The sequence below is a fragment of the Scomber japonicus genome, chromosome 5, assembly GCF_027409825.1.
Source record: "Scomber japonicus isolate fScoJap1 chromosome 5, fScoJap1.pri, whole genome shotgun sequence".
In the NCBI taxonomy this organism is placed as follows: domain Eukaryota; kingdom Metazoa; phylum Chordata; class Actinopteri; order Scombriformes; family Scombridae; genus Scomber; species Scomber japonicus.
In genome coordinates, this window is record NC_070582.1 from 32,515,874 (window position 1) to 32,538,306 (window position 22,433).

At 39.3% G+C, this 22,433-nt stretch overlaps 2 protein-coding genes across 3 annotated transcripts; both read left to right on the plus strand.

Moving 5' to 3' along the window:
* The first annotated feature begins 1,306 nt into the window (after nt 1-1,306).
* rspry1 (ring finger and SPRY domain containing 1) lies at nt 1,307-18,109 on the plus strand. 2 transcript variants are annotated; one of them, XM_053319423.1, is made up of 15 exons: nt 1,307-1,641; nt 2,104-2,731; nt 6,228-6,280; nt 8,298-8,410; nt 10,034-10,160; nt 10,745-10,803; nt 11,928-11,994; nt 12,429-12,560; nt 12,689-12,804; nt 12,906-13,049; nt 13,163-13,274; nt 13,598-13,700; nt 13,857-14,009; nt 15,338-15,442; nt 15,587-18,109. In XM_053319423.1, exons 2-15 carry the CDS (start codon nt 2,334-2,336, stop codon nt 15,681-15,683), a joined length of 1,779 nt encoding a protein of 592 aa, XP_053175398.1. In that variant the 5' UTR covers nt 1,307-1,641; nt 2,104-2,333; the 3' UTR covers nt 15,684-18,109. The 2 variants fall into 2 exon arrangements, with proteins under 2 accessions (XP_053175398.1, XP_053175399.1); XM_053319424.1 differs by lacking the exon at nt 1,307-1,641 and having other exon boundaries at nt 1,660-2,731.
* Nucleotides 18,110-18,534: 425 nt separating this feature from the next.
* arl2bp (ADP-ribosylation factor-like 2 binding protein) lies at nt 18,535-22,274 on the plus strand. Its single transcript, XM_053319530.1, has 7 exons — nt 18,535-18,586; nt 18,848-18,926; nt 20,386-20,447; nt 20,684-20,790; nt 20,964-21,049; nt 21,730-21,826; nt 21,928-22,274. Exons 1-7 carry the CDS (start codon nt 18,568-18,570, stop codon nt 22,015-22,017), a joined length of 540 nt encoding a protein of 179 aa, XP_053175505.1. The 5' UTR covers nt 18,535-18,567; the 3' UTR covers nt 22,018-22,274.
* The last annotated feature ends 159 nt before the right edge of the window (nt 22,275-22,433 follow it).

Below are 22,433 nucleotides of genomic sequence, written 5' to 3' on the forward strand. Positions count from 1 at the left end.
CAGTACACTATTTAACTATTTGGATGACTTATGAATACCTATCCAATGTATGCACAACCTCAAAAAATCTTCTGCTGCATGCTCCTTGAGCTAAGACCCATAATTGTGTGATCACTCAAGTTTTTCATGACAGCATTAGATGTGTTAGCAGGCCGGATTCACACGGCATATTGTGCATGCTTTCAGTTCTTTCTTTAAAATAATAATGATTGTACCGTCTCATATGTGACTGGGAGTTCAGATGTCCACATTCAGAGACGTGTCAGATTTGTCTAACCACATTTATTATGATCATATAAAAATTACTTATAGGCTGACTCTGGACTCACCTCTGCTGTATTCTTTTGATAAACTGATCTGAAAAACAGTTTGTTTGTGTTATTAAGATAGACTTAATAAATGTGACCTTTTTGACACCAGTAAACAGATTCTCAAATCCTTTTTTTAACCTGTCTGCTGTATGATTGACTATTATATTCAATGTCATGTATTTTATGGGCACACTTTTAAATATAATAGATATATTTTACTTGTATCTGTATAATTTATACTCATGTCCTCACTGTTCAGCAGGACTTTTGGTATGTTGGGAATTCTGTGGATTGGCGTCCATAATCTCTGGGAAAAGTCTGAGTGCAGGGGATCTGGTCACCTTTTGGCCATTTACATACTTTTCTTTAAAAGAAAAAAAAACAACAATTTCTGTTTTGTTATTTCATTGCATTGTATTGTATCCACATTACACAAATGTGGTATCACACTTGATTGATATATCAACTATACTAAATAAATCCAACAAAGTTCATCATTAGTACTGAGAAGTCCATGTATAAGCAGCATTTTAATATATCAGTCATGCCCGGTTTTCTGCTAAATTAGTACTTTTACTTTAGTAGACTACTTTAAGTAGCCTAGGCTAAATTTAGCTGGTAATACTTCCATACTTCGATACATACTATAAGTATGAATTAAATGCAGTACTTTCACTTGTAATGAAGTATTTTTACTCTGTTCTACTGATAGGGAACTTTTCCACTCCTCAGGCTATGTACTTCTTCCAACACTGCAGGTCACTAAAATGAGATGGGTCACCAAATACGATGTAACACCTGCACTGATCTAACATGCGAAAGAAAGTCTGCTCTTATCTTATATAACAAAGACTTTCAAACTAATTCAGTTCACAGACATATAGTGAAAGAAAGCAGTCAGGCAGAAAGGGTTTTTTAAACTATATAAAAATAGGGAAGCTGCGGTGTTTACAGTATGTTGACGTTGTATTGAACAGAAACACTCCTCTTTGCTCCGTCAGCCTCTCTGCTGCCAGCGCTACGGAACTGAGCGAGCAGCTAGTATAGCGTTGAAGCGTCGTTAAAGTGTGTGAGAGGTGTTAGCTTACCGTCATATATGAATGTGCTGGTTTTAGGTGTCTTGTTAGATACGAACGGCTCGTGTCAATGTACCTCTTGACTTCACTCGGCGCTTGAGTAGCACCTTGAGTTGTCTGTTTCTGCGCTGAGCTAACTTGTGGAGTTTGACAGTAGAAGCAGAGAAGCTAACCTGGCTAACAGCTAGCTGGTTAGCTACCTGTTTAGTTAGCTGCTCAGTTCTGGCGTGACTGCACGTTGAATGTTTTCTGACGTAAGTATTCGTTTCAAGTGAATTCGTTAACGAAATGATACATATGAGTTTGTATGACATATGAGTTTGTTTCATTTGCTAGCGTTACAGCTGTTGCTTGGTGGGTGGCTAGCTTGTTAGCAGGCTAACTGAAGAGCTCTTGTTTGTCAACAATACTAATAATCTGTTAAGAGCTCATTGTTGATACACTTAACCTACAACATAACTTCAGTCAGAAAACAGGTAGACATCGTATAGTAGCTGTTGTCTTTAAGAGATGAGAAAGTAAAGGGCTGATGTTAATTTTCTCTCTAGTTTTCACAGTTTATTCTCTTGACTGAATTGACAGTGTTATCTCATGGGGTGTGTCACTTCAGCTGAGCTTTGCTGCTGGCAGGACATGATCTGTTGTGAAACAGCTGAAGCGAAAGCTCTGACAGAATTTCATGTTGTCCTTTTCTGTTCTTTATGTTGCTTCCACAGCTCTGTAAGCCCTGGATGATAGCTGGACCTGAACCTTGTGCTGTGAATGATGTTAAGAGGTTTTCCAGTTGCATCACCTGACCCCTCCTGGTCCATTTAATCTTCTGTGTATACAAATCCGCCCCAAACCCGAATACTACATCTCTGCTTGGCAACAGTATGATCGTTCACGCTGACCCCACCCAGCCCACTGGGACAAATATCCCCCAAAACCAAGCCTGTCAAATGATATGATAGTAGCCGCCTGGATCACTTTCTGTGCCTGCAGGAACCTTGCAAGGGTTCTGCTCTTCCTTTCCTCCTCAAACTCCCTTCCTCCATTCTGGGAGACCTTTGCCAGTGTGGTCACCGGCACTGGAACCATGGGTAACAGCTGTGTGTGCCGGGAGGATAGTGACTTAGAGGATCATCACCATGGGTCGTCAAGGGCGGCCCGAGGACAAGCTAGGCGGGTGGATCACGGTACAAGTGTAGGTGTCGATACAGTAGAGGCCCGTAGCAGTCGTCCCAGGGACCCGGTCAGGCCACCACGAAGAGGTCGAGGGCCCCATGAGCCACGACGGAAGAAGCAGAATATGGATGGCCTTGTGCTGGACACGCTGGCTGTCATCAGGACACTTGTAGACAAGTAAGTCTAGATAGATGATAATTATATAATATCCTAATCTCCATCCTAATAGTGATGAAGGTGGGAGGAGAAACAGACTAATACAGTTTTTAATTTAATGTTCTGTTGTTAAGTCGGGGTCATGAAAACATGTAGCAGTGTGAGGATGACAACAAGCATACAGATTATCATTGTGACCGTTAGATACTATAGATCAATTTGCTCTTTGTATGGGTGTGTAGTAAGCACACCTGAGAACACTTAACCTTGATGCTTTACTTCACATTCATGCAGTAAGTTATATATTAAGGTAGGTACAGTGGCAATATTGTCTACTACTGAGGCACCATCATCAAAGTGTAGTTGTCCATGGAGCCAAACTTATTCCTACTAGCGTAAAAAAAAACCTCAGAGACTTCCAGCTGAAGCATCACATGAGATTGTTTTGCGGTCACAACCACACTAAAATGAAATACACCAACACTGAGCACTTAGAGATGCTTTTCATACTTTGCTATTGAGAAATGCTGATCGGGCCGGCAAAGCTATCACACTTCCCCTGTCATCAAAACAAACAAAAACAATCCATGGTATCATCTTGTCACTTCCCTCTGTTGTTTTACTGCAGATACACAATAAGGGAGGAAATAGCTTCACAAATCACACTTCTTATGTCTTCTTCTCATGTCTTCACCATACATCACCTTTGTAGTCTATACCTAGGATTGAATGTTTTCTTGTGGTTGCAGCATAAAACACAAATGTGTCATTGACTTTTTCAAGGAAACCGTAGCTGGAACATCATTTTAAAATTCACAATAGATAGTTGATAATAATGGAGTAAATTATTTTTATCCCAGTAATTTGACAAAAAAACACACCCCTTAAACATGTAAATGTAAAGGCTACAACCTCGACAGAAATTCATCTTCTACCAAAGTGACAAAATAACATACTTTTTAAACCTGAATATACTAACTGTTAATTTGTTCATTCAGCTGCTGCAGATACAGTCTCTTTAACCTGTGGCATGAAATAGGGAAGAAAAGATTCAATCAATCAGACTGATTCAATCAGTCAAACGTTATTTATATAGCACTTTTCATACAGGCTAGTGCAGTTCAAACACAGGCAGAACAAAGGACTATATAAAGAAAAGGATTTTAAAAACAAAGAACAAATTTAAAGACAAAATTGAGACCAATGATGCAGGATAAAATATATGATAAAAAATGTTTAGAAAATTGAAATAAAATAAGTAAAAATTAAGTAAATAAATAAAATAATTAAATAAATAAGCAAAATAAGAGAGAAAAGAGAAGCGGCTTATTAAAAGTTAGAGTAAAAACTTAGTTAAAATAGAAAAAAAGACAAAATAAAAGTAAAATAAAAGATTAAGTTGAATAAAGGCTGGACTAAAACTTTAAAATAGATTCAAAAGAAACAGACAAATCAAATAAGACGATAAGATAAAACCTATAGAATGATAATAATAAAACAATGTAAAATAAAGTAGAAAACATAAAAAGATAAATCTCTATCTCTTACTGGACATCATGGAAAAAAGTTATTTTGGTGCATGAGGAACAAGCTAACAGCAACAGTAAATAGAGAAACACTGTGGGAGAGCACTATGTTGTTGCCATCAAACAGGGAAAACCCTTCAGAGAGGACTTTGTGCAAGTCTGTTTCCTCTCTGAACAGTGTTTCCTCTCCTGGCATTTTTTCCGGTTTTCTGCAATGATGAAGCAAGATTTATTTATTAATTATAGCTTCAGCAGATGCTTTCTTTCTTCACCTGGTCCTCCACTGTGCTGCCTATATGACAGACAGGTAGCAGCACTAAAGGCAGACTACTTAGTAATATGTGTGTTGTTTCTCAGCTGACTTGAAAAGACAGATCATATTATTTTCTCCTCAAACCTGATCACCGAAACATCTCTTGTTTTCCAGCATATTCTAGACTTGTGTTGACCCTTTTTGCAAGTGTGTGTGTGGGTGGGTGGGTGTGTCTCCAGGTGAACTGTAGTCCACTATTGTAGCATAACAAGTGCTTGTATAACAGGACAACATTAGCAGGTTGAAAAGTTGACCCAGTGTAGTTAATTAATAACTGTGCTTCAAAGTTGAACTTCACTATTTATGGCAGGTGTGGTAACATCAATGCTGTAGTTCATTAACACTGAGGCATGTTAACAATGCAGTCATGTTTTGCACATTAAATGAGAGGAAGTGATTGTGAGAAATCCTGTAAAACACCTCAAGTCTTAACACAAGGAAAGTTACAACTTCCAGCTTTAAAGGTTTTTCAACAGCTGACAGTGAAATTCTAGGCTAAGTTAGGACTGAATTAAGTAATTTAGTGACCTAGTGTCCTTTTCCTGTTTGTTCTTGTAACTTCATAAAAAGGATGGCGTGTTTAAAAGAACACATCTTAGAGTAACATTCACTACATTACTATAATCCCCACAATAATATCACCTTTGTGAACTAATAATAGTGAATTCAACTGAATTACCTTCATTGTCTTCCTTACTGGAAATTTGTCTTCAGCTTCCTCCAATACATTAAAAAATACAAACAATACACACCATATCATAAAGACATTAAAAAACCTACATCAACACTACACAACAGAAAAAACATACAGCAACTGACAATTGTGTAAAGGAGCAGGAAAACCGCAGCAACCATTATTATTTTAATTTTATTATTGCCTCTGTCAGAGCAGTGTTGATTCAAAATGAATTATGACACTGTGTTATTATTTAACATTTGACAGCCTAAATGATTATTTCTCTCATCAAAAAGGCAATCAATAGATGAATTAATATAAAGTGGAGCACATTATATTTGGAAGCTGGTCCAACATCTGTGTGTCAAGATGGTAAAATGTAACAGTTGCTGCAACATATTGCACAAAAATATTGCTCACATTCAGATTAGTAAAAACCACTGACTGCTTCTCATCAGCCAAGTATGAAACATGCTCATACATTTTCTAAGAATTCCTACACTAACTCTTATTTCTCTTTTCCTTATGCTTGGTGTTCTCTGCTATAAATACTGCAGAGCTTTGAGTTTCAATTTGATGAAAAAATGTGGTACAAATGAAACATATCAGCGTGACTTCAATGAAACAGCTGTCTGACAGGAAGCAGTTTTCAGCATGGGACGAGTCATGACAAGCAGCAGCAGCAGCATCATCATCAACAACCACTGAAATAAATCCATCATAATTATACATTATACGCCTGCTTTAACCTCAGAGACATTACCATCCATGTCCATTACTGCAAACACAAAAGCACACATAGGCCTGAATCATTTGTTTATGTTATTACAGATGCACCCATCACAGAGACAATAAACACTTGATACTAAAAGGCTCCATGTCCATTTGCGCAAAGCAAAGCCCGCACATAAATAAATAAGCATATCACAAAATGTAGAACTGAGTTTGTGATTTATAACAGGCTGCTTTTACATTCTCTGCAAACTCTGCTTTGTTTTCCAGTGACCAAGAGCCCCCTTACTCCATGATCACTTTGCACGAGATGGCAGAGACAGGTAAGGAGAACAAAAGACATTCACACAACAAGCAGACGGCACTGTGTCCCAGAGTGACAACTAGTTTTATAAAAGCGGTAAAGAATACACAGAGAAATGTGATATAATGTAATAAGTGTGTGCTTGAAATGTTCAGTTCAGAGGTTCTAATGTGGGAAAAGAGAGCAGCATTAGCCTCACTTAGTAACAGTCATTTGACAGTGTGGCTAATGTGGTCTCAACCAACAACAGTATTTCTTGGTCAGTTTTTAGTCACATGCACAACTCTAAAGGCTCTGACTGTCTGTCTTACATTGACTGCAGCTGTAGACTTAGATGTTTTCCAGATTATCCAGAGGATTCATGATTTGTACCGACAGCTCATGAGTCCCAGACATTTAAACATCTCCAGAGGTTACGTTGCCTTCAGATTACGATGTCCCATTGCCCTCAGGCCGCTGGTGGTGGTGGTGGTGGTGTTGTTTTGGAGGACTGCTGAGGTCATGGTGTTACAGCAGCATTGTAAGCAGCAGACACAGGCGCAGTCCTCATCCTCTGTTCACACATTTCAATTCAAACCATTGGAAAAGTCACATAGGCTACTGTTGATATTCTCACTCAAAATGAGTATCTATACCAATTCACATTCATAAATTCCCCATCAGTCATTAATAAATGTTTGGTTAATCTTATAGAAAAAGACATTCACAATCATTTTAATAAACACAGATCAAACTTGTACATTTACATATATAAAAACGTGTATCACCTGCACAAAAATAAAAATTGATCCATTTTATTTCCATTTTTGTACACTGTGGGTCACATTAGGAAAAGTCCAGCTAAAACACATTTGTTTAGGATGTTTTTACAGCTCTCACATGTAAATAATGGGTCAGGTTAAAGTAGATGATTGGTTAGAATCAGGTGTGAAAGACGGGCAATTATGTCAAACTTTTCCTAAACAGAGGAGGGCCGGCTGCAACACCACCTACCTCAAAATGCTGCCGTCATATCACCGATTCACCGCCTCAGCATTTTCTCCAGCTCACCCCCTCAGCTCAGCTTGAGAGGTGGGGGTCCTGTGCCATCACCTGGGGAATGGATGGTCATTACTTTTACTGTAGCCATTATGCGCTGTCAGCTTGATCTGTGTGAACTGTGTCTAAAGAGGCATCTGTAGTGTGACAGTAACTGACAGCTCCGGTTCCCTGCTTGAGTTTGTGTCTAGTTGCAGTTGTGTGTTTTTTTTGTTTTTTTTGTGCATACAGTGAATGAAGCTCTCTTGCTATGTGTGTGTGTGTGTGTGAGTGAATGAGTGAGTGAGTGTGTGTGTGAGTGCCTTGTGTCATGCATATGGTGTTTGATGGTCACATGGCATGGTGTTGCGTGGCTTGAGAACAGCCAAGTTGGGTATTAGCTTGCAGATACTGAACCCTGAAGGCAGCCAAGCAGAGAGTCAGTCAGCCAGCCACTCACTTTCTGTTTGACGAGTGATACCATGTTACATTATTCATGTCGACCGGGCCTTTTTAGAAGTGATAGTGATGTGTTTTTTTTTTGTGTGTGTGTGTGTTTTTTACTGAGTCACCTAATGGGCAGGAGCTGATGGATGTTGTGTTTATGCTGCTTCTGATGCTCATAAGGTTCAGGTTCAGGTTCATCCAGTATCTGTTTGCATTAAGATGAATAATGCTTCTGTTCTGCCCTGAAGAAATGTATTAATGAATGAACACACACACAGACACACACACACACACACACACAGCCACACTAGACCAATTCTTAAAGAAAATAATGAATGTGATGAAAAAAATCTCCACCTGTTGATGTGTTTTTTCATATATAGTTTTTATAGGAAAGACATTTAAGGATTATTATTAGGAGAGCAGGTCATTCAAATGTTTTGCTATTGAGCTGTCTTAAGTGCAGTTGTATGTATCATGCTTTATGGATTCACTCAGTTGGATCTCACATCAGTCTCCTCTCCTCTCCTCTCCTCTCCTCTCCTCTCCTCTCCTCTCCTCTCCTCTCTCAGATGATGGTTGGCTGGAGGTTGTCCAGTCTCTGATTCGAGTGATCCCACTGGACGATCCGCTCGGCCCTGCAGTAATCACCCTCCTATTGGATGAGTGTCCCTTGCCCACCAAGGTTAGAGGTTATGTGTATATGTTGTGTATGTTTGTTTTAGACAAAAAGTGGATTGATTAGGGGTAATAAATTCACACTTACATTGTCCTTAGTTGTGTGTGTGAATGAAAGCTGTGGTAAAAAATTGAGATTCAGCCCTGGCACCTCCAATCAGAAACCCAATCTTTGGCCTGAGGGAAAAGGTGTCCATCATGTCCAATATGGACTTTGTCATATTGTGTGCTTATCTCCCTCTCTCCTTATTACCTGTCATATCTTCACTGCTGCTATCAAATAAATGCATCAAATTTCCCCTCCAAAATATTTGAAAATTCAAAACACCTAAAGGCATTGGCTTGTAACTCAGTTGCAAACTCAATTATTTACATCCTGCAGGCTGCAGATTCTCCACAGGAGCAGTTTTTCATTATTAGAACAGTTTAACTTACTGTACAGTAGGAACATAAGAACATAAGATGTGGACTTATCGGCATGCAGAGCAAACGTAGCAGCAATTTAGACCTTCAGATAAAATACTAATCACCAATGAGCTTAAAAGTAGATATTAAATACTTTATATAGAAATAGAAATTCAGCCTATTCAGCACCAAAGACAGAGCTTAGTCAACCGTCACTGTTTTCTTTTAGCGTCTGCTCTCTCTCTACCCCCTGTCTCCCACCCCACCGCTTTTCCCCCTTTGAACAAATAAAATATGTTAGGACCCCCTGCTTCTCTCTCTCAAGTAACCTGAGGACAGAGGACGTGACACTCTGCTCTCTTTCTAGAAGTACATAAACTCTGTATTCTTTCTTACATTCTGCAAAAAAATATGCTCCACTTTCATCAAAACATTTAGCCCCAAACGTCCACACAAACACAAACACAAACAGCTGTCATGAAAAAGGATAAAGCTGCACTTGTCACTTTCCTTGCCGGTGGCTCAAGTTTTATAAATGCAGATGCTGAGCTATTACTTGCCTGTAGATAGAAACATCAACATGTTTACTCGTCTTGCATTTTTATATGGCACCGGCTGGAGTGGAGCCGCAGGTCTGAAACAGTTGGCAGTGTGATGCTACAGCTGGATGATATCAGCTGAGCGCCTGGTTTCTGGTGCATCAGTGACACTCTGTCCCTGATAATAAAGTAAATTTAATTTACTGGGTGTGGTGTGCTTTCTACTGCAATCACATCTATCTCTCCCCACTAGAGAATCCAATTGTGTGTGTGTGTGTGTGTGTGTGTGTGTGTGTGTGTGTGTGTGTGTGTGTGTGTGTGTGTGTGTGTGTGTGTGTGTGTGTGTGTGTGTGTGTGTGTGTGTGTGTGTGTGTGTGTGTGTGTGTGTGTGTGTGTGTGTGTGTGTGTGTGTGTGTGTGTGTGTTCCCACCTCTGTATTTTGTATCTTTCACTGTACTGCTTTGTATCTTGACCTATTTGCAGCATTCCACATCACAATCGTGTGAATTTGGAAAGATTGCCACTGAAATTGTAATATTCAATCTTCTTCCTCCTCAAGCTTTGAATAGTTTCAAGTCACTGCGTGTGTGTGTGTGTGTGTGTGTCCTTCATTAGAGTAACTGCTTCATATCCTCTCTCTCTCTCTCTCTCCCTCTCCCTCTCTCTCTCTCTCTCTCTCTCTCTAGGATGCTCTGCAGAAACTCTCTGACATGTTAAGTCTGAGTTCGGCTGTAGCGCGACAGGATGCTCTGAACCCTGCTAAACACAGAAACACCACAGCTGTGCTAGGATGCCTGGCAGAGAAACTGGCTGGTACACTCCACATATACACACACCTCTCTGTCTGTAGTTATTCAGTGTTTTCTCTCACATGTTATGTAGCCTTGGAAGTTCTTAACATTAAAATTCCTTCATGTTGTTGTTATAAAACTCACAAAACAGCATCTAAGAACACAATGCAAGGTGAACCTGCCAGTCTCTTACAACAATAAAATGTTGCCAAGAAACAAGTTCTGTTCCCGTCAGCAGACTTTTCACTAACTAACTTTTCATTTCATTTGTTGTTAAAAGTGGCAACCAGACAAACTTAGCAACTATGTGCATTTAACAGCTAAATAGACAGATATTTCACTCAGCAGTTGTTGGAGACCAAAAACAATAGAGTGTGAATAATGGCCAGATGTGTAAATAATCAATATGATACGTGATAATAAGTCAGTATTGTTTCCACTTCTCCCAAATGGCCACAAATATCACATACTCCAGTTTTAAAGACCTAAATGAGACAAATTGTAAAGGATTAGACACAAACACAGACAGAACTGGAGCTTCTCATATTACTAAACATTTTGTATAGCTAATATCAGCTCTCTAATTTATTCTTTGTATTTTTTAAGGACCAGCCAGTATTGGACTGTTGAGCCAGGGAACCCTGGAGTACCTTCTGGAGAGCCTGGTGAGCAAAGCAGTGTCACCAAAAAGACTCTAACATGATGAATGTGCAGCATTACATTCTGCAAAGTGCAAGTTAACCCAAAATAACTAAACTTTTTTTTAACATCCGACATTTGGTGATGCATTGTCAGCGCTTTAGTGGCAGGGCAGCTGCTGTAATTATCTTGCTGTTATTCAAGATTCAAGAAATTCTATTTCCATTTGCACAGAGTACGTCCACACTGGAATTCTTAGTTTAAAAAAAAAGAGAAGAAAACAAATTCACAATAAATTAAATTTGAATGTATTTACAGAGTTTCTAATACAGTGCTGGAGCAAGTATTGCACATGAAGAGCATGTTAAACCAGTATTTAAATAAGAGGGTTGACTAAATAAGCATAACTAAACAAGAAAGGTGCTTGTGGTTGGAGGTGATAGAAGGGAAGATCAGATGTTATGCAGTGCAGTGTTAAGGCATCAGTATGCTTTAAGTGAGCAGACAGTGGGAAGTCTTAAGTCTAAGCATATGGGACTGCCAGATTTCTGGAGGTTTTTCAACTTAGTTTTAAATCCCATGATATTATATAGTTGTGCAACTGTGCAGAAGCAGGATATTTTGCTTTTACCACTGTGCTATTATTACTAGCACTCAAATTGTTGTTGTTGGATAAGAGCCTCACTGTCTTCTGATTGAATTTGCTTTGTTGTGCTTCATTAGAGCTTTGAGGAAGTCACTTCAGCAACAAAAAGCAACCACATGTTGACAGTTCCTTTGAGCACAAAATAAAATAAGTGGTTAACTTTAGTGAAAAATATTACACAACCAGTACACAGGAAAAGTCCTTCCAGCACTGTGCACTTTCTTTAAACATGAAGCAGCTTCCTGGTAGAGTTTATCCTGGAACACAGTCACAGCCTTGGTTACGCAGTCAATTAAATAAAGTAGTTGTGAAACACTCTGCATGATTCTCTGTTGGTGTCAGTGTCAAATTATTACAAGACTATTGAAAACCACTGAAATCTGTCCATGGAAGTATTTGTTTGTTTAAGTGTTTGATAGAAATGTGTTTTCTGTCAAATTGATGAAATGAAAAAGATCTCAAACTATTGTCTTTTTTTTGGTTTTTTTGTCATTCTTCCTCCAGAGCTCTGAGGCCCACCCCACTGTCATGCTGTTTGCTCTGATTGCCTTGGAGAAGTTCTCCCAAACCAGTATGTCCACTCACTCACTCCCATCTGAAGACCAGTTCAAATCAGACATACACCATTAGACCGGTTGAAACTAGTGACTTCCTTTCAAAGGAATTCAAAAAAAGGATTGACAGTGACCTTTGCGTTGATGAAAGCAATGAGCAGAGATGCTGTCCACTGTTGGATACACTTTCCCATTCACATCAATGAGAAAGTGTGTCCAAACTTTTGACTGGTACTTTAAACTTGAGTATCTGCTAAAGAGTAGCCCACAACATACAGTACCAGTCAAAAGTTTGGACACACTTTCTCATTGAAGTGAATGGGAATTAGAAAGTGTGTCCAAATTCACTGCATTGTCACTGGTTTCCATTTGGATTTGCTGCTGTAACATTTCTCTTCAATGTTGTGTTTGTATTATATTCCGTCTCACACCTGCTTCTTCTTGGCTTCAGGTGAGAACAAACTAACGGTGTCCGAGTCTTGTATCAGCAATCGACTGGCTGTCCTGGAGTCATGGGCAGAGCATCCCGACTACCTGAAGAGGCAGGTGGGATTCTGCTCACAGTGGAGCCTTGACAACCTGTGTGAGTAGCCTGTGTTTTTAATGTACAGTGTTCATGTAGGATGACTTAATAATGAGATGTTTGTGCCTCTGTGAGTCACCGAGGACAAAAATGTGGTAATGGTTCCCTCTGGTGTCCTCTCCGTTCAGTCCTAAAGGATGGTCGTCAATTCACCTATGAGAAAGTCAACCTCAACAATATCAATGCCATGCTCAACAGCAACGATGTCAGTGAGTACCTCAAGATCTCCCCCAGTGGACTAGAGGTAAGTCTGAAATTAGTCAAATGTAAATATTTTTCAAGATTTACATTTCACATTCACAATTTATGACCGGTTCCCCTCCATGTTTTTTCTCCCCCCCTCAGGCACGATGTGACGCCTCGTCCTTTGAGAGCGTGCGTTGCACATTCTGCGTGGATTCGGGCGTTTGGTACTACGAGGTGACGGTGATTACGTCAGGCGTGATGCAAATCGGATGGGCCACCAAGGACAGCAAGTTCCTCAACCATGTACTTAAAATCTCAAGCTTTTCTGCTGTTACGTTTTTTTTTTCCCTCATTCCGTCTCTGTTGTTCTGCAGTCACATGACGCTGCGTTTTGTGTGTGTGTGTGTGTGTTACAGGAGGGTTACGGGATTGGAGATGATGAATACTCATGTGCGTATGATGGCTGCAGGCAGCTCATCTGGTACAACGCTCGCAGTAAACCTCACTCTCACCCCTGCTGGAAGGAAGGTACGCACTGCACAGTAATAAACACACACTTGTGACTTGGGACTACTTTTTTTTTTGTCTACTTTTTTATCATACGCCTCAAAAAATAAAATTTGAAAGCGTTGTCAATAGAGGAGAGGGGCCACCACACTTTAAATGTCAGACTCTTTTGTTTATAAATTGCTTTATTGTTTTCGACGTCTCCGGAGTGTTTTCAGATTATAGCACCCACATGCTGCTGTCACTGCCAGCATTCAGGCCCTGATTCACCTCCTACATGGAGGATTGATAGTAATAATAACAGCGTGCCACGGCTTCACTCTGCTGCCTGGGTTCTTGTTTAGGAGACGCCATCGGCTTCCTGCTGGACCTAAGCAAGAAGCAGATGATCTTCTATTTGAATGGACATCAGCTGCCGCCAGAGAAACAGGTCTTCTCCTCGGCCACGTAAGTCAGCACACACACACACACGCACACACACAGTCACACACGCACACACGCACAGTCACACACACATAGTCACCTCCCGAATTTCTCTTTGTCTATAATTTCTCCTCTTTTCCCAACTAATCACATTTTTTCCTTCATCTCCGCCTCCATCAGGTCTGGTTTCTTTGCGGCAGCCAGCTTTATGTCTTACCAGCAGTGTGAGTTTAACTTTGGGGCCAAGCCTTTCCGCCACCCACCTTCAGTCAAGTTCAGCACCTTCAACGACTTCGCTTCACTGCTGCCCAGTGAAAAGATCATCCTACCCAGGTAAAGACTGAAGCTGCTCCTCACAGTGATTTTAATGGCAGTACCTAAAATAAACACTGACAGTCTGGAGAACAGTATGTAATCCGTTCCCAGCTGTCCCAGTGAATAATTGTTTGCACACAGTGTTCAACAAGGAGGTAGGCATGATACAAACATGACTCATTGTGTGGGGTTGATTCAGTGTAAATAAAGCCTTTTCATTACTTCATTTAATTGTTGGCTACAGTACATTAAAGCAGCTCTTTGTTAAAAAAGACTAGTTAAAGATCTTTATTAAGACCAGTTACATTTAACAATATGAACAAAACAATATCTGTACAGTCTGTTCTCTAATGCAACACATCATAGCAGGAAGAACACAGGTGTTCCTACTAACATGAATTATGACTCTGCACAGTTAGTTTTTCCATTTAACTATGGTAGCATATGCTGTTTTCTGGAGGTGGAACATGAAAATGAAGTGCATGTGTTATTAATCAAACGTATTACACCTGTGTTTATTTTGATAAACGTGTTTTACTCTGTAATAAATACTTTTTGTAAACACAACCTTGAATATTACCATCAGTGAAATAACGCCCAACACAACGCAACTGATCAAACAAACCTGAATATTACAAAGATGAGACTTATAGGGAGGTTATTTGTATTGGATCACAGGTTTTGCTTTTATTGTGTCCAATCTTTTTTTGACAAAAAAAGCTTAAAAATGTGTTTACTTGCTCAACAATTTGTGATTTACCTGGAGAATATGATGAGAGCCATCTAGGGGTAGAATATTGCAATATGTCATAAAATTAAATATAATTACTTTGTAATAAAAATCAAAATGCTAAACAGCCCACCGTTTTATGGGACATTATTATTATCATTATTATTATTATTATTATCAGTAGTAGTAGGAGTAATTTGATGACATGCAGGCACCTAAATAAATTGTACTATGTGCCAACACACAAAGCCAAACCTGCATTAAACAGTTTATTTTATGTATAAATATTTATATAATTTAAGAAGCCATTGTAACAAGCACGTTTTCTTGTAAACAAAGTGTGTTTGTAATTTGTTGGAAGTTGCTTTTTTTGGTGCGTTTCCTGCACTTGTGTGAAACCATCAACTGAATAATGTATTTCTGTCACCTGACGAGAAGGATACACATCCACAGAGCGACTTCAGAGCGCCTTTCAGTATGGACTTGCTGCAGTGCATTGCATAATCTTCTATACAGCATGTTAGTGCTGCAGTGCAAGGGTGTTATCACAATGCGGCCACTATTATATTTTTTTCACTTTACTCTGTGTGTGTGCTTGTGTGTGTGTGTTTTCCAGACACCGGCGTCTGGCCTTACTAAAACAGGTTAGCATCCGAGACAACTGCTGCACGCTGTGTTGTGATGTCATGGCTGACACAGAGCTGCGGCCCTGTGGACATGGGTATGTGTGCATCTAGTGTCAAAAATATTTGGATAAAAGATCTTTGAGAATAACTTGTTTTAATATATATATAATATATACGTGATTTTCTGTGGATGGATAATACGTTCTTGCTTCATGTTTTTCCCCTCCCTTCTTCTTTAGTGGTATGTGTATGGAGTGTGCCTTACAGTTAGAGACGTGCCCCCTGTGCCGCCAAGACATCCAGACCCGAGTCAGACTCATTGCACATGTCTCCTGACACACTTCCTGCCCCTTCTCCAGTAGGGAGAGACACACAAGCCCTACAGCCTCCTCCTCTAATCCCCTCTCGGCCAGCAGGGCTGCAAGGATGGCGCCACGGCGTTGTGATAACCCCAGATCTCACAGTTCTGGTCAGAGGAAGCGACGATGGAGGGGTTAAAGAGCAGAAAGAGAGGAGATGAGAGGAGGGGGAAATAAAAACCACAGCTGGATCACCGAGAGCTTTTTTTTCCTCATTTACTTGCACCTCCTCTTTTTGTATCCTTCTGACAACTCACTGCAGAAGCTGGGCCAAGAATCATCAACTTTCTTCTACCAGTGTGTTTTTCAGACAAGAGCAGAAACAATTACCAGAATAACCAGATCACAGACAGAACCGACTTCTCATCTGAAAGCCCTCGTGTAGAGTCATCAAACCTCCTTTCAGAAACGAGGACCCGCTGCGCTTTCAGTACAGAGCCTACTACTAATCCCACCACTTGTCATGCACATGTCTGCGGATCCGAAATGGCTGGGTAGCAGGAAAGAGCACAGCCTGTAGTGCAGTATTAAGCCCAAGGTACAGATAAATTTGAGATGTATCTCACTTTGATATTTTTAGGTGTAGATATGCGATTTATGTTGTTCCTGAGGTAGCATTTTCATTGTCTTTGCTCAATGTTGTGCCAACGCTTTGGTCACTGTCTGCACTGATTGATCATATCCTGGAAGGGATTTCAATCAGGAAAAAAACACCTGTGGTTGAAATGTTGGATTTTGTTGTTGGTGTCAGTTTAGGGCCTATTGAAAGTGTCAGAAAGCAAAAAAAAAAAAAATTGCAGGATTATATCTAGAGCTCAGTTTTCTGATTCAGTTTACATAAACAAATATTAAAGATAACATCAAATCATAACAGAGAAAATTTATGACACAAGTCTTGTCTTACAACAAATGGAATACTTGAATCAGTATTGAGAATTGTGATTTTCAGCAAGGCCAGCCCTGCTGCTGCTTGTGCTTTATTTAAAGTTTTTGCTCAGATTTTTGGTTTTTCCTTCAGTCTCAGTCATGTATTTAACCGCCGCAGCAAATAAAATAAGCAAGGGTGAAAATTCACAAGACATTCATCTGTACCGTATCACCTTTTTCCAAACTATGTTGTGCATAAGCTTGAAGAGCCAGTGAGGGAGAAAAGTTGTACAATTGAATTGGGATTGCATAATTGCTTTTAACAATTAAGCAAACCTTATAATGCGGGTCCACCATCAGTAAGGCTCATTTGGAGTAAATATGTCTTAATTTTTTGTTTGTGGTGACAAACTTGAGCGTCTGTATTAAGACGGCAACTTTTGGATCCACCAGATATGATTTAAGATTGTGTTATAGATGATGGTGAGTGCTGATGTGTTGTGGCGTGGACGTACAACACATTCTGTTGATGGACAGTGTTGTATCAGGTGATCAGTAAATTGTGTAAAACAAATGTGAAATGTTAAAGTGAATCCTGTTTTTCCTCTATATCAGTTTACTAAATATCCCAGGGTCCTCCTCAGGATGATGATGATGATGATGATGATGATGTTCTGGGTCTGATTGGGCAGTGAAATACTTGACCTAAATTAGCAAAGAAACTACCCACCGTACAGTGGGATTACATGTGCATTTATGTTTCACCTGCCACAAATCACAGCACTCTTAGTGGGATTGTTTGCATACAGAACTAACAGGAAGTGTCCTGTAGCTTCCAGGTTTTCAGTAAGTGAGACTGGTTCAGACTGAGTAACGTGTGGTTTCCCCTCGTCCTGCTTTATATAACAACAATAGCACATATCTGCTCTCATTTCGCCTTTTCTCCATCTTTCTCCCCTCTGTCCCCATGACAACCTTCATGGACTTTCTGTTGTTCTGTCCATCCCTTACTTGAAGCATCTCTGGGTTGACTGATTATATTTTCATTTTGGACACACGTGGTGAATCAAACATACAAACAAGATTGTGATTCAAGAAAAATTCTATTCATACAACTTTAAAAAGACATTTAAAATTATAACACTGAATGATTTTGAATTTATTATAGGTCAAGTCGTTTATGAAAAAAATCCAGAAGAGTTCCTACTCAACCAAATTGCATGAACTGGATCTATAAAAATCATTCAGACCATTGTGGAATGATTTCTGAAGAAAACATGCGTCTCAGTATGACTAAAGACTGGTGTGGTCACTGTTTGCTACCTTGTATTACCTGGAGCACCTTATACATGCAGGTGAGAGAAATTATGAGATGTCTCTGTGCTTAGAGATGAAGTTCAGGATTGTAAAGAATACGTTTTGTGAGTTGTATTTAAAACATCTATAAAGGAATTTGCCCCAGAGTTCCCAAAGATGTGATTTATTATTAAGAATTGTTGTTTCTTGGTTTGTGATATTTGTAATAAATGTATGTTCATGTGATTATTGCATGGCTGGGTGGTGATTATTTACACTTTATTCAATCCATGTGTTACATTTTACATGTCAGATCACTGACACTGACATTGTTTTTAGAGTCATTTGGATTACTTCAACAAGTATAAGTAGACAAAATGTGTAAATAGACATACATTTTTGAATAAGTAGTGAATAGTTACAGCAGAATATATAGATTATTTAAAGTTGAAACTCGGGCATGATTCCTCTTATTCTTCAAGTCAGTGAAAACCTATATAGTAGGTAGGTATAGTCATATGTCTATATGTCTATGGGTATAGTAAGCACTACGTCTCAAGGCTGTGGGAATGGGAACCAACGTGCTCTACTTTTGTTCTGCCGGACGTGACGCAGAGGCACACACATAGTCGCTGTTTCCTTGGTAACAACATTACGTTCGCTTTTCACCATCCACGTTCACCATTTATTCAAACAACATGGACATCCAAGAACGAAGTAAGCAAAAAATATTTGATTTAAGTATGTGTGCATCTTCATAGAAATGTAAAGCAACACTTTGTTTGGAAAAAAAAACCCGCGAGATGTCTCTAACAAACCTTGACAGCTCAGGTTCAGTGACGTATGTTTAGCTAACGTTAGCAGCCAGCTAACGACCGTTGACATGAAACATCAACGATACGTTTGCTGTACAAGTTTGAATAATATCTGCTGTTAAAAACCAGTGTTCAAAGGTTACATCTCCTCCTTTGTCTTCAGATATCAGGAGCTGTGGAGAGAATATAGTAGACATGGTAGACATGGTTGACATGGACGAGGAAAACTTTGCTATTTCCAGGTAGGTGTAGCAGGTGTGTTAACGTGTTAACCGGTAACTTTGAGCCCAAAGCATCCCTGGTTGATGGTAGCAACACGAAAATAACACGTAGTAGTCCCCATAAAAACTTCAAATTATCATAAATTGAATGTTCAACGCAGTATATTTTCGTCCTTTTAGTTCTCGCCAACAAGAAGCATTCACTTTTCTTCGCTTATTTTACTAAAAATTAATCTTTTAAAAGCAGGGTTCCCACGGTCATGAAATTCCTGGAAAAGTTATGAAATTAGAAACACCCCCCCCCCCCCCCCACACACACACACACACACACACACACACACATACACACACTTTTACCATGTCAAAAATCAGTAGATTAATTTAATATGAATATACTAATCATCAATTTGTATATTTAACTTTTTAATATCTTCTAATTTGTGATCTGGGGCTAAACACTTGCTCTGGTATGTAGTTATAAAATGCACCCATCATTTAGTGAGATCAAAGTGTCAAAACATCTGTTAAAAGGCTCCAGAATACAGGAAATGACATCTACTGTGTTAAAAATGTTCAGGGGGATGACCCCCAGACCCCACTCCCTTTTCAAATGCTTCCATGCTGTACATAGTCATGCTTCTTTCCTTAAAGCACAAATTAAATAAAAAATGTCCTTGACATATGGTCATGGCCATGAAAGCCCCCCTCAAATCTCACTCCAAAGTTTTCTGAAAAGTTGACAGCTCTGGTTATGATGTTCAACAAAAACCTCAACAAAGCTCTCCAACTGAAACAGTTGGACCTGATTTGGGATGGGGGCAAGTAAAAATCCATTACTGTGCCCTATAGTCGCTATGTGGGCCTACCTTTGTTAAACTACTTAAATTTAGTTATGAAAATGGTCTAAAATATTATGGAATAGTTATGGAAAAGTTTTGAAAATTCAATGGTAAAAATGTGTGGGAAGCCTGTAAAATGTTAGCTTGTTTGAGATGAAACGCTGAAGCTCGTTGGAGTATCCCATACAAGTGAAACAGGCGGTATGCTGGTCAAACTGGGTGAATACACAGTTTGTACACAGTATCTAACAACAAACTATATAGCGTACTTACACAATGACAAACTAGTTTATTTGTTGAATATGAGCTGCACACTGCCTACTTATATGCAACGTTTTGTTTCCCATACAAGAAACCTTAGAAGTAAACGCTTCAGTTTAAAGGACCAGTGTGTAAGATTTAGTGGAATCTAGCAGAATGGATTTGGCAGAAATGGAGTTTAATATTCATAAGTGTGTTTTGATTAGTGTATAACCTGAAAATGGAGCCTGCAATCTTGCACTACCATGTTTCTACAGTAGCCTGGAAACCAAACTCTTAATCTCTCTTTGCTCTCTCAGCAACACATAGCCTACTGCATATTTCTTATAGCTTATTACATATACAGCAACTCTAACAGAGTTTTTTTTTTCTTCTTCCAGTTCCTCAGCAGCAGACACAGCTTTCGATGCAGTTATTGGCTGCATAGAGGACATCATTATGGGTAGGATTATCAATGAAACTACTCTTTTTTTCCAGTTGTTTATACAGAGGTGTTGTTTTTTTTCAGTAGAAATAGTTTCAATGACACTGTTTGTGAAAGATAAATGTGTCTGTAAAAACACACCACTGATACACACAGAGAGTTGGTGTTGTAAGGAATGACAATTCGAAGTCACAGAAATCTTCAGTGTCTCATCAAGAAATGGCTCGAAAAGTGTGACGTTCTGTGTGTTTTAGAGGAGGAGTTCCAGCAGCTTCAGCAGAGCTTCATGGAGAAATACTACATGGAATTTGATGACTCTGACGAGAACAAACTGAGCTACACGGCCATTTTCAATGAATATGTGAGTTGTTGGGCTTCTCACTTAGGTCCCACACCACTTCTTTATAAAACGTGACAGTGATATAACCCTAACATTTCAACCCATAGCTGTGTTAAAGTCTAAACATATTTTGAACTGAACTTCTGTTCAGTAGTAAGGAGGTAATCTTATTTCCACCTGTGGATGTTGTGTAGGTTGACCTGCTGGAGAAACATCTGGAGCAGCAGCTGATGAGGAGGATCCCTGGTTTCAACATGAACACCTTCATAGAGCTGCTCATGTAAGACATCATATTTTATTCTGACTGTATTGCAGTGGCAGTTTCTCTTCCCCAAACAGGCGTTTTAGTTGAAATGGTGACACAGCGTAGTCTCTTTGAAAACAACCTGTCAGCTTATACAATCCTTCCTTTATCCCTTACATACTGATCAGGATCAAATTTGACCTGTTTTTTTTTACATTTGAGAGCTGTAAAAACATCCTATACACATTTGTTTTAAGCAGACTTTTTCTAATGTGACCCACAGTATACAAAAATGGAAATAAAATGCATAATTTTTTATTTCTATTTTTGTGCAGCTGATACACATTTTTGTATATTCAAATGTTATATTTAAAAAAAAAACATCATTCAAACATGTTATATTCTTCATATTCTATAAAATGTTCTCCTGGACCATAAAATAGTGATTGTCTTTTTTCCCATAAATAAATGGATATGGATAAATACACTGTGTTTGCTCTCTAACAGCTTCATTAAGGATTAATGAAACATGTATTAATGACTGGAGAATTCATGAATGTTAATTGGTGTAGACACCAATCATGAGTCAGGATATAAACTGTATGTAAGGGTTCATGCACCCGTTCCTTATAAGAAGTCATGTTTTGCAACCGGCCACTAGGTGGCACACTAGCACATTGCAAATGTAATGCAGCATATCTCTCCTCCATCTGCAGGCAACACAAAGAGGAGGTGCCCTGTGACATCTTTGACATGCTGCTGACATTCACCGACTTCATGGCCTTCAAGGAAATGTTTCTAGAATACAGAGCTGTGAGTGGTCTGCATGCTTGTAAAAATATTTAAACATGAATGAAATGTATAGTGTTTGTACTTTGCTCTATTGACAGCTGTATAAATCTGTGCATTTCCAGGAGAAAGAGGGTCGAGGTCTGGATCTGAGCCAGGGACTGGTGGTCACCTCTCTGATCCCCACAGACTCCAAACGCACCACTGAGTCGTAGTGACACTCACATGATTGAAAGGTCCAACTCTTGAATTGCCTCTTTCTCCATGTGTTCGCGTAAAATCTTTCCCACAGGCCTGCAGAAACTTCAGCTTGTGGCCAGTGTGAGTTTTTTACTATGCTGGTTGCACACCATGTAGATCAATAGTCTATATGCATTCTTCTGTATGTAGTGGGTAGTTAAAGAATGAAAGACGGATGGTTTTGCCTTCTTTCTACTCTCCAAACATTGCACTAGGCATACAATACTTGAAATATTCACATTTATAAACCTGGAATTTACAGGTGAGAGAGGCCTAATGTTTACATAACATTCATCCTCTTATACACATAAGCATTTATTCTTTCTGCCTGTTTGGGGAGTAGGAACCCAAACACTGGTGCTGGTACAAGACTAATGTTTGTGTTTCCCAC